Here is a 12,973-nt window from a genome sequence, read left to right as displayed (position 1 = left end):
TCTGCTGCAGTAAACAGAATCATGTATTGTAAGAGTTTGTATTCAGGAGCATGAATTATAGCTCAAAACACTCAAATAGCTTGCTTTTTTTCACATTTAAGTAATGCAAACTCATGTAGTCGCAATGTGAAACCCAGTTTACAGCGGATGTGTCGCGTTATGGCTCCACAGTAAACATCCTCCCATTATAATCAGCTTGGCACGAGTGTGTAAAACCGTATGAATGCTTATGATCATGTATGCTAACTTATGACAAGGTTTATTATTAGAAATTGAAATAAATAGAATAGAAATTTCTAGTTACAAAGACTCAAGACCACCTAACCCTAACCCTTATAGTTGTAAAGAAACATAGTTATAAGTTGCCATTTTTGATCATGAATATTCATCACATCTTCTATAAAGCCTTGTAAATGCATTATGTTGTCATATGAATGTCCTCATAATGCATTATGCTGTAGATGAGACCTTACTAATACTCTAGAGTCAAGTGTAACCATCTGACCAGGTTTAAACCATCTGAAAAACAAAAGGAGAAGCCGCTGATTTTAGCTCTTTAAGTGTCAATGTAAAAAAAAAGATGTTTTCTCTAGAGGATAACAAGCTTTTGCAGAGGAGTTGAGTCAAAATGAGAACGGAGATTATCAGTGGTAAATTGTATTGATCTGATTGATATGTGGACTTTTGATCTCAGGGAGAAACATCTTAACATCCCAACTGTTAATGATGGACAGCAACCACCTGTTTAATGTCATCAGGGTGTTTATTGCTGTAGACTGAATCTAACGTTTCTGACATGACAAAAGTTCCTGTAAATAACTTCCTGTAACCTCGAGTACATCAAGCTTCTTCAGTGTTGCATATTTGTCATATTTGTGGTGAATTTAGTCTGATAACTTCACTCTTCAGTCCTAGAATAAGCTGCTGTCCAGGGACTTTTTACATGACTTTTGTAAATGACTTTTGTGTGGTTCAAACTCAGGATCTGAATGGTTCAATCTGACTATTAGGCACAAGACCACTGAGTCTTAAGCTTTTTTTTATGGGGTGTATTTTTGGGGTCAGAAGGATGTAATGGGTATAACATTGACTAGGGGTGTAAGAAAACATTGATACAACCAAATATTAAGATATTGAATTCATATATTTGCTGAAATATCCCAGTACTTGAAATGTGTGATATTGAAGTCGGCTTCATCAATGTTTGATATAAAATTATTTGGATATGCTTCTGCTTTTGTGACGTGTTCTTTTTGCACACTTTTTGGAGTTATTTTGTTGATTAAGGGAGCAATTAATTCCTCTTTGCAAAAATTGACAAATTGGACTGACGTTATTGGAATAAACTCATTTTCATGAACATAATATTGTACTGCATTATCCAATTTCCGCCCTTAAATTGATCGTTCTCATGAGATTTGATTACTTTCATCTCAATATGATGCTGAATCCACAGTATCGCAACATATTGCAATGTATCGTTTCATCACTCCTGTATTGGGCTGTTTCGGAACGCAAGATACCTTCCCATACACAGCCCTACTACAGAATCTAATCTAATCTAATCTAATTTTTTTTGTCTGGTATGAGGAGCGGTTGAAGATCTTGAACATAATATCTCCTGAAGTCTGACCACACCTTATGTCTCTGCAGATCTATCGTGGCTCAACTGGTGTCTCACAGGTTCGTGTCTCTTCAGCCTCGTCCTGGTCCTCTTCTTTAGAGAGTCTTACGACCGCCTCTACCTGGACGTCTTTGTCTCTGTTTGACAACATCGAGGGACTGGGACTCTTCACAACAACTAAAATAACTATTGCACAACTGGAAGGAAGAAGGGACTGGAACACTGTTTAAAGACTGTGGACTGTAAATATGTAAATTGTGGTGATGTTTGAATCTGGTCACCTCTCTGTCTCTTAATCTTATTATTATTGTTTACAGATTATTAAGTGACAGTGTCGCCCCCTCGTGGTGTCTCGGTTCTCCAGCCACCCTGTACAACTGTAGCAGCACTGTGACTGTGAACTAACTGTCCATCATTTTAATGTATTCTTTTTTTTAAAGCTTTAAAACTCAAACTCTGATCATGTTTTACCCCTGAAGAACACTTGGAGACCATGACCTGTTGATGTTTATTTGGGGTGGGGGAGATAGACGTCATTTTAATGTTTTTACGTGTTTTAGCTGTTGACCTTCACTTGAACCTTTCAGGTTGCAGAGGAATGATTTTAGCCGACTCAAAAGATAATCCAGGTGAATCTGGAACAAACTGAAGGGAACTTGAAATCCTTTAAAACCAGAGAAGGCATTTTAGAAATATGTCCTCATGCTAGTTTTGTACGAAAAGAAAACTCTGCTGGGTGCTGTTTTCTTCTTTTGTTGGACCTTGACACAGAAGTCTTGTGTCTTACTGTTGGACTTGTTGCCTTAATGGCCCAGTGCCGAGTGTTCTGCCTTCCTCTCGTCCACACTGCGACTAACCTGTGAGTGTCTGATGGGTATTTAAGGTCATCCTCACTCTGCTGGCTTCCCGCGGTGCCGGGTCCCAGATGCGATCTGTGGAAAAAGTTGTGTCTGTTGATGATTTCTCCTGCACCTTAACAGAAAAATAAAAGTCTAAGTTTTAAGAACAGTCGTCTGCTGAATGATCTCATTGAGTTATCTGGTGAGTTTACCAATTGGTGTCCAAAATCTCAAAGCAGTTTGACCTTGATCTGAGATACATACGTCAGAGTGATTGTCCTGGGAGCCTTCTCAACGAATAAGCAAGTGTTTTTGTTGGTTCCAATGGATGCCGAAATGACAGCAGAACTGGAGAGGGCTATACCTGTTTTAATTTGAGAAGATGTCAAACATCAACACTATTCCTCTTCAGTCTCATTAATCTTCATTCATCATCTTCCAATTGAGGCTTAACCTTGTGGGTACCGATAAAAGGTCCCCACAAGGAGGTGTGTTTCCAAGAAATGGTCCCCCAAAGCCATAGCTATACACACCCAGAGGGAGCTGCCATAGATACATTTCTCACTTCCTGTGACCTCATCTGTGTTCAATTCTTCTTCCAGCTTGCTCATTTATGAAGCTTGACTCTGCCTCCAGTCTGTGTTTCATAGCTTGCAAGCTCAAGTGTCAAAGTGATGCAATGAACCCGTCATCACGCAAACATGTATGTCCAGTCTTTCGGTCCTGCTGTGTAAAACCGCTCCGACATTATTATTCCCATCTGTGGAAACTGAATCTCCGAGCACTGGAAATGTCTGTCTGGAAGGAGCCGTCACACAACTCTGAACACATATTTCATGCCCAATTGTGACAGGTTCAAATGTTGAAGCTCTAGCTCACTACCTCTCCAAATATTTATGAAGATTCATTAAGTCATCATAACTCATAGGAAAAAACATGTCTCATTGGTTTTATACTGAAATTACTGTATACTCACCAGCATTTCATGCCTTCAAAATAAAATATTTTGTTTTTGTTGAAGATGGATCAGACGTCCTGGCTACTAATAATTATTAGTCATCTGCAAAGAGTGGGATTTCTCTCAAATGGTAATGAGAATAATTGTCTCCAAGTTACTGTGTTCAGGTAGAGTCACATTCACCCCTATTTCCACCTGAAGCGTTTCAGCTGCAAAGCTGAGGTGAGGAATGTGTGCAACCATTGAAGAAAACTGGGTAACATATATTAGACATTCCAATTGGAACTGATCATTTAGGGGGGTTTTTCCCCCAAGTTCGGGCCAACCTGCTTCTTAAGCAGACATGAGCCTTTCATCAAACCAAACCCCTAATGTAACTGCCACCCACTGTTATTGTTCTAGTGTACACGCCTTGGTCGTCCTTCTCCCTGTTCATTGAGATGATCTCACTGTTTGAATGCATCCCACAAGTCCCTGCGTGCCAGTAAATCCAACAGAGTGGTGCCTCCCTTCTGTGGCTCACACGCTGGTGAGCTCATCCTCCACTGAAGAATGAGGGTCTGCGTGGGTTCTTCACTCTGTGATTTACAGCTGGTGACATGCAGGACTGGAATGCGAATTAATGGAGGATGATCAACCAGTGCTGCAGGACACTCTGCTAGACATGGTGGTTGAACCAGACTTGGGTTGGGTTACTGAAGAGGATGATGCCTTGTAATGATCAGAAGAGCCGTCAAATATATTCCTCCAAATACCTCTCCTATAACACTGCATGGAGTGTTGGTTTTGAATTTTCCTCATTATCTCCTCTGGCTTTATTGACCCTGTGTCACTACTCTGCTCCCAGCATTGAGATACAGCCCCAATTTATGAAACGTAATATTCACAAAAAGACTAGTTTTATTAAATGGAAATCAATCCCTGCAGAGCAGTAACCTGGATGAAGAAGGTTTTATTCGAGGACTCTTCTGCTGCAGTGCTGGACGAGTCATTTACAGCAGACTGAAGATTTGACCACATTTGATCAACTTCGGAACTGATGAGACAATGTATTTTTTAATATATTTATAGGGGAAAATACTAAATGAAAGGTAGATGACTGACAATACACAGAAAACACAATGATCAAAGCTAGTGAAGGGTAGACGTGGTATCATGAAACAGTATTGCAGGGTTCATTGTGTATCCTGAACTTCACAAGCTACTAGATGGCGCCCTTGGTTTAGAAATGACGTGAGATTTCAAGTAGTTGTTCAAATATTTAAGAGTAGACAATGCTATCTGGTGGCCTGTGAAAATCGGGACACTGTTTCATGAAACCTCCTCTGCTACTACCTGCTAATCAAAACATATTACAGACTAAAGGCAGACAACAAAACATGCACTGTAGAAAATGCAACCCTAAAAGACAAAACAAATGACTACAAACAAACAAAACCAAATGGAAAATGACTCTAGAGGCGGAACATGCAACCGAATAAAACACAATCCTAGGAGCAGAAAACACACTTTATTTAATACTTTAGAAATAGAAATCACAAAATGCAGAGCAGAAAAAAAATCAGATAAAAACTAACATTAGCAGTTTATTCAACCGACCTGCTGAAAACCTTGACCTGAAATCATTCTAGATAACTGCAGTAAGTGCTGCAATTTTAATTCAAAAGTCCCTTTCTCTCATTGCCCATGAAGCTGCGCCTACAGAGCTGCTCAGCGTCCATTTTCATGGCAGCAAGACCGTAGAGGGCCAAGTTATATAATGTGACCGTTGACAGGGGCCGTCAAACCCAAATAAAATAAAAAAGTAATGACATCATCTGTGATTATGAAATGTTGGGTTGGGGTGTTTTATTTCATGTAAACCATATTCCATTTAAATATTCTCGATGTGTCTCATTAATTTCAATATCTACTTTCAATTCTGATGTATTTTAAGGGACAAGAAATACTTGTAAAATATCCAACGGAAAAGACAAAAATTAAGAAAAATAATGAAACGAGAAAGTTATGTTTTGGTTGCATCATAATGAATAAAAAACAATGCACAAGACAAAAATGTCAGAGACAACAACAATGTCAGTTTTATAGTCTTACTGTGTCATAGGGCAGTATTTGGTCCCATGGCCACCCAGGTCTGAGGGTGACACACACACCACTAGTATGATGAATAAAGACGCATTTATCAAGCTAGGCATGTTGAGCTAAACAAACTTATTGCATCTCATTTAGCAAACCAATTTAATATGATGTGAGTTTCATGAACATTCAGCAGAAGTGGAATCTTCTGCTTATTAAGACCTTCTCTGATAGGTTAGTTTCCTGAGTTCTGAGTGGAAGATGTGAACTCCGAGCAAGTGGTTGGATCAAGAGAGAGCGAAAACTGAAGAAAAGATGAGACAGTCGGCGTGCCAAGGAAAGGTAGGGGCCAGTTTCATTTGTTCAGGAATGTGTCAGAAAAGTAGCAGGACCTTCTCTCTGCGAGGCGGCTGCACTTACTGCTGCGTCACAAATCTGCCCCCGAGGCTATCTCATTAAATAAAAATAGAATGTGACTAACTTCCTGGGCCGCAGTTAAGCCTCCTCAACAATAGATTAAATCATCAAGTCGCCAACAAAACTCATTCGTGTTCCCTATATATATGTTTTGTTTCCCACCGCCGAGGCCAGATAGCCCAAATTCTCCAGAGATTAATCTGCAAATTAGCAGACCAGCTGTCAGAGGCTCCGGCGTGGGGATCTCATCGCTCCTCATCAAGAGCCCTGCATTCTTTTTAATCTCTGCAAGATAAAGTAAGCTGCACTGTGATGGCGCCTTTTGCCAAATGAGCCTTTCCAAAGCATGGCTCATTTTTCATCATCTCAGGTGTAGTGCATTTTGGGAGTTGAGGCGCTCAGGGAGGTGCACGCCGACAGTGAGGTGTGAGGAGAGAAGGGCTCGGGGGAAATGGAAATGTAAGGGAGGAAAACAAAAGAAGATGTGGTGACAGCGACACCCGCTCCCTTCGAGCCGCGGCAGGTGATGAGAGAAGGAAAACTATTGTTTCACTTTGCCAGTCAGTGCATCAGCTCCTCCGAGACCTAGAAGGCCATGATATCAGGTCTGAGTGACAATAAACAATTGTCGGGAAGGGAGGGCATTATCTTCTCTCCTCTCTGGCTGGAAGAAAAAGTTACATTCGGAGTACCGGTTCATCACTCCCACACAAGACAATCTGATATAAGTTTTCCTCGGCAACTGTCCCACAGCAGCATAAGCGAGGTAAGGCACCAAGAGGTGCTTCTGGAGGGGGGCGTACGTCGTAGTCCTGTTCCAGGTTGACTTTTATTGCTGCTCCAACAGGAAACCAAGCGATACAGCGGAGCTTTCCACTCATCTTTGCTATCTTGTCTTTTGTGAATTGGTACCTTGTGCAACGCTCCTTCCAACTTGTCATGTGTCTGAGCAAACACACAAGCTCCCTGAGTATGGAATCAGATTTGAGTCAAATCTGATTCCATAATCAAACAAAACTGCAAACGAAAAATTTGATTTTGAACAAAAACTTGGAACTCAAACGAAATTTTCATTGAAAATCTCCTTTTTTGCTTTTGTACTGATCATTTTTTTGGTTACAGTTCTCAGTTTCCATCTTGCTGTTCAGACTTTTGCTCTTGATGTCAGCTTTCTCGTTGATCTTTTGCTTGCGAGTTTTGACCCAAACGTCTCGTGTGGGCGGGCCTTGTGAGGAATGCATCTTCATTGGCTAACTAGATTTTGGGTGACAGCTCAGTGCCCCGGATGTTGTTCCCCTGCTTCCTATCGCTCCTTTTAAATAAAAATATCGAAAAAGGTACGTCTCTTGTTTCGTATTATTCACCTGAGGCACTCACACAAGTGTTTAACCACTTCCTCCAGTGCGTCACCTGGATTTGCCCGCTTCAAGTGGTACTTCAGACAGAATGGCCGCCAGTTGGGCGACCTGTTGGTCCGAATCAGCGGCCGAATACAGGGCACCAAGTACCCGCGGTCTGTCCTCTGGCGAACATCTGTCTCGGTAAGCAAGTCAATATGTAGTTATGTACGCCGAATTGTATACAAATCTTTCTGAACTGTTATCAATTCATGAACTCCGCAGTCATATTTGCTGTATGCATGAAGTAGTTTCCTAATTACTAATTGAAACAATAGTTATATTTTCTTTGAGTCTTCTCAATGAGTACCACTTGGTGGTAAAATAATTACCCAATAGTAAATGCATTGTGACCAAACTATTTATCCTGGGAGGTAAATATACTGTTGTATGGTTGATATATATTTTACTGTTACATTATCAACAACATATATATATATATATATATATATATATATATATATATATATATATATATATATCCATGTATGCAGAGCGACTCATTCATTGCCAACTGCTTCTGTGTTGATGTTACCGTCCATTTCCAGGAACTGACCATAGGACCACAGATGTTTTTCTTGCATGTGAGGCTTGTCCTTTGTGGAAAAACAGTTACTAGTGCACCACAACTGCTCGTTCAAGAGCCACCCACCTACTCAAAGCTGTGTTCAACTCAATTTGTTGACATTTTGCATAGTGCTTTTGATTTTGTGTTTTTTTTCCATGAAACCATTTTCCACAAAAATGAACGCTCATTGTCAAACTTTTTATTTGCAGAACTAAAACAATAACTCATTAATTTATACTCAACCGATACAAATCATAATCAGACCAGAAGTGAACTATAGAGGTGTGTTTTGAAGCGTCCGGTTCCTTAAATGAGACTGCGGTTACAAAGAAAATAAATGATGGGTGCAAATGATCCAAATTTCAGTCCGCTGTTGTTTGGCTTGACAAAATAACTTTGGGAAACCAGTTCCCACAACCAGTCTCGTCATTGCTACATCGAATTGTGGGAAAACACATGGTCGAACTGCACAATGAACACTTAACTACATTTGTCTGATGTGATGAGTCTTAATATCTTGACAGCAAGAAGCCTTGTATTAATCCATATATCTGCCACAGGGTTCAGGCCATGATAGAAAAAGCAGCCGCGTATAGTCCGGTTATTATGTTGTTTTATTTTTAATTTAGGATGGATTTGAAGTTATTTTGATTAATATGCCATTTTGGTAATTTTGGTGGCTGTAACCGCCCATTTTGTTGATTGTAACCGCTCATTTTGGTGATTTGTAACCGCCCATTTTGGTGATCGTAACCGCCCATTTTGGTCATTTTCGTCATTTGTAACCGCCCATTTTGGTGATTGTAACCGCCTATTTTGGTGTTTTGTAACTGGCCATTTTGGTGATTGTAACAGCCTATTTTGGTGTTTTGTAACCGCCCATTTTGGTGTTTTGTAACCGCCCATTTAGGTGATCGTAACCGCCCATTTTGGTCATTTACGTCATTTGTAATCGCCCATTTTGGTGATCGTAACCAGCCATTTTGGTGTTTTGTAACCGCCTATTTTGTTGATTGTAACTGCCCATTTTGGTGTTTTGTAACCGCCTATTTTGGTGTTTTGTAACCGCCCATTTTGTTCATTTTCGTCATTTGTAACCGCCTATTTTGGTGATTGTAACCGCCCATTTTCATGATTGTAACCGCCTATTTTGGTGATCGTAACCGCCCATTTTGGTGATTGTAACCGCCTATTTTGGTGTTTTGTAACTGCCCATTTTGTTCATTTTCGTCCTTTGTAACCGCCCATTTTGTTGATTGTAAGCCCCCATTTTGGTGTTTTGTAACCGCCCATTTTGGTAATTCTAACCGCCCATTTTGTTCATTTTCGTCATTTGTAACCGCCTATTTTGGTGTTTTGTAACGACCCATTTTGTTGATTGTAACCGCCCATTTTGGTGATTGTAACCGCCTTTTTTGGTGATTGTGACAGCTCATTTTGGTGTTTTGTAACCGCCCAATTTGGTGATCGTAACCGCCCATTTTCGTCATTTGTAACCGCCTATTTTGGTGATTGTAACCGCCCATTTTGGTGTTTTGTAACCGCCCAATTTGGTGATCGTAACCGCCTATTTTGGTGATTGTAACCGCCCATTTTGGTGTTTGTAACCGCCTATTTTGGTGATCGTAACCGCCCATTTTGGTGTTTTGTAACCGCCCATTTTGTTCATTTTCGTCATTTGTAACCGCCCATTTTGGTGATTGTAACCGCCTATTTTGGTGTTTTGTAACCACCCATTTTGTTGATTGTAACCACCCATTTTGGTGATTGTAACCGCCTATTTTGGTGATTGCGACCGCTCATTTTGGTGTTTTGTAACCTCCCAATTTGGTGATCGTAACCGCCCATTTTCGTCATTTGTAACAGCCTATTTTGTTGTTTTGTAACCGCCCATTTTGTTGATTGTAACCCGGCCATTTTGGTGTTTTGTAACCGCCCATTTAGGTGATCGTAACCGCCCATTTTGTTCATTTTCGTCATTTGTAATCGCCCATTTTTGTGATCGTAACCGCCCATTTTGGTGTTTTGTAACGGCCCATTTTGGTGATTGTAACCGCCTTTTTTGGTGTTTTGTAACCACCCATTTTGTTGATTGTAACCGCCCATTTTGATGATTGTAACCGCCTTTTTTGGTGATTGTGACAGCTCATTTTGGTGTTTTGTAACCGCCCAATTTGGTGATCGTAACCGCCTGTTTTGTTGATTGTAACCGCCCATTTAGGTGATCGTAACCGCCCATTTTGGTCATTTACGTAATTTGTAACCGCCCATTTTGGTGTTTTGTAACGGCCCATTTTGGTGATTGTAACCGCCTATTTTGGTGTTTTGTAACCACCCATTGTGTTAATTGTAACCGCCCATTTTGGTGATCGTAACCGCCTGTTTTGTTGATTGTAACCGCCCATTTTGGTGTTTTGTAACCGGCCATATTGGTGATCGTAACCGCCCATATTGGTGATCGTAACCGCCCATTTTGGTGTTTTGTAACCGCCCATTTTGTTCATTTTCGTCATTTGTAACCGCCCATTTTGGTGTTTTGTAACGGCCCATTTTGGTGATTGCGACCGCTCATTTTGGTGTTTTGTAACCGCCCAATTTGGTGATCGTAACCGCCTGTTTTGTAGATTGTAACCGCCCATTTAGGTGATCGTAACCGCCCATTTTGGTCATTTACCTAATTTGTAATCGCCCATTTTGGTGTTTTGTAACCGCCTATTTCGTTGATTGTAACCGCCCATTTTGGTGTTTTGTAACCGGCCATATTGGTGATTGTAACCGCCCATTTTGGTGTTTTGTAACCGCCCATTTTGTTCATTTTCGTCATTTGTAACCGCCCATTTTGGTGTTTTGTAACGGCCCATTTTGGTGATTGTAACCGCCTATTTTGGTGATTGTAACTGCCCATTTTGGTGTTTTGTAACCGCCCATTTTGTTCATTTTCGTCATTTGTAACCGCCCATTTTGTTCATTTTCGTCATTTGTAACCGCCTATTTTGGTGATTGTAACCGCCCATTTTGTTATTTTGTTACCGCACATTTTGGTGATTGTAACCGCCTATTTTGGTGTTTCGTAACCGCCCATTTTGGTGTTTCGTAACCGCCCATTTTGTTCATTTTCGTCATTTGTAACCGCCCATTTTGGTGTTTTGTAACGGCCCATTTTGGTGATTGTAACCGCCTATTTTAGTGTTTTGTAACCACCCATTTTGTTAATTGTAACCGCCCAATTTGGTGATCGTAACCGCCCATTTTCGTCATTTGTAACCGCCTATTTTGGTGATTGTAACCGCCCATTTTGTTATTTTGTTACCGCACATTTTGGTGATTGTAACCGCCTATTTCGGTGATTGTAACCGCCCATTTTGTTATTTTGTTACCGCACATTTTGGTGATTGTAACCGCCTATTTTGGTGATTGTAACTGCCCATTTTTGTGTTTTGTAACCGCCCATTTTGTTCATTTTCGTCATTTGTAACCGCCCATTTTGGTGTTTTGTAACGGCCCATTTTGGTGATTGTAACCGCCTATTTTGGTGTTTTGTAACCACCCATTGTGTTAATTGTAACCGCCCATTTTGGTGATTGTAACCGCCTATTTTGGTGATTGCGACCGCTCATTTTGGTGTTTTGTAACCGCCCAATTTGGTGATCGTAACCGCCCATTTTCGTCATTTGTAACCGCCTATTTTGGTGATTGTAACTGCCCATTTTGGTGTTTTGTAGCCGCCCATTTTTGTGATTTTTCCCCATTTTGGTCATTTTCGTGATTTGGAACTATCCATTTTTGCAATTTGTAGCTGCCTATTTAGGTGTTAACCGCGAGACACCTGTGTTAGAGCCTACACGGGGACACGCGTAGGTGTTCGGACTTGAGTGCATTGGCACAGTCCCCTCCTTTGGCATGTTTTTTCAGCACAGCGGCTAGACCGGAGGATCTTAATGAGGTTTTAAGTAGAGCTACAATATGCCAAAACAAGAAGAGGGAGTGTGACAAAAAGCACTCTGATAAAGTAATTTATTGAAAACAACAAGTAAACTGAAATCGGCAGTTAATCAGCTGATCAAAGGTTTAAGACCATCGCTCAAAAAAAAATTACAAAAAACTCCCCAAACCAGAAGAAAAATATTTCTTAGTAGTCAATGATGAGTAGCGCTACCGTTCTTGTTAATCACTTCAAAAATTCAGGCACATGCAGGTGTAATTTTTTCGGGTCTACCACTTGACTTTTTTGTTCCATAATGCTCAGGATCTTTCAAAAAATTTAGAATGACTGTCTTGCGTCCTACCTCAGCAACAATGGCACGCTGCGAAAGGCCTTGCTTATGCACTGGACAATCCGACCATGTTTAAGAGAGAGAACGTTTCTTAGCTTTAGCCATCAGGAGGACATGAGGACAAGTTCCAAATGTTTTCTGTCTCACTCCCCCTTCTTGCTTTTGCATATTGTAGCTCTATGTAAAACCCCATTAATGTTCAAATGTGTAAAATGCATATTCTAGCAACTTTTCAACTGGTTTTAAGATTTTGATCAGGTCAGTATATTGACGTAGGTAAAGTGGACTGTTGCGTCCTATACTGACAAAAAAGGCAGCCTTCAGTGCAAAGTGTTGTCGACGTGTCAGTGAACTAAAGGAACGTTTTCGTTCTGTAGCGTTCCCGGCAGGACGACGTGAACTATGCGTTGCATGGCACGCAAATCCAAAGTGCTGTGATGAAGCCTGATCACGGAAAACATCTCATGTCAGTAGCTATTCATCAGAAGTTCAGTATTTATTAAGATGCCCTGTCTGGAAAAGCATCCAGAAAGCCTAATTCTCTCTGGTCTTGAGGTCTCAGCACAAATTCACTTTTGAAGGAAGCAGCACGTCCTCTGAGCAAGAGCAATTACAAAACCCATGCAGGTGGGAAGACCTGTTAAAATCCCTTCTTACCTATTCCACCTGCGCCATCTGTCCTAATCTGGATTTACTTTCAAGTTGGAACGCAGACCCTCCGTCATAGTTTCACCCTTCACAACTGATTTGTTTTCTTTGTTGTATCAGAGACTCACACAAAGTTGTAGACATTAATTTTCCTTTCATGAGCACTTTTATG

General features: G+C 40.7%; 1 protein-coding gene across 1 annotated transcript in view; it reads left to right on the top strand.

Moving 5' to 3' along the window:
* slc49a4 (solute carrier family 49 member 4) overlaps positions 1 to 2,619 on the top strand; it is a 56,353-nt gene extending 53,734 nt beyond the window's left edge. Inside the window, exon 9 of the mRNA XM_053877389.1 lies at positions 1,654 to 2,619. Coding sequence (XP_053733364.1) covers positions 1,654 to 1,769 — 116 coding nt within the window. The 3' untranslated portion in view covers positions 1,770 to 2,619. The remainder of the gene's footprint in view (positions 1 to 1,653) is intronic.
* Positions 2,620 to 12,973: the final 10,354 nt, after the last annotated feature.

This window comes from Synchiropus splendidus, chromosome 10, assembly GCF_027744825.2.
Source record: "Synchiropus splendidus isolate RoL2022-P1 chromosome 10, RoL_Sspl_1.0, whole genome shotgun sequence".
Classification (NCBI taxonomy): Eukaryota; Metazoa; Chordata; class Actinopteri; order Syngnathiformes; family Callionymidae; genus Synchiropus; species Synchiropus splendidus.
This window is presented reverse-complemented; position numbering and strand designations above follow the sequence as displayed.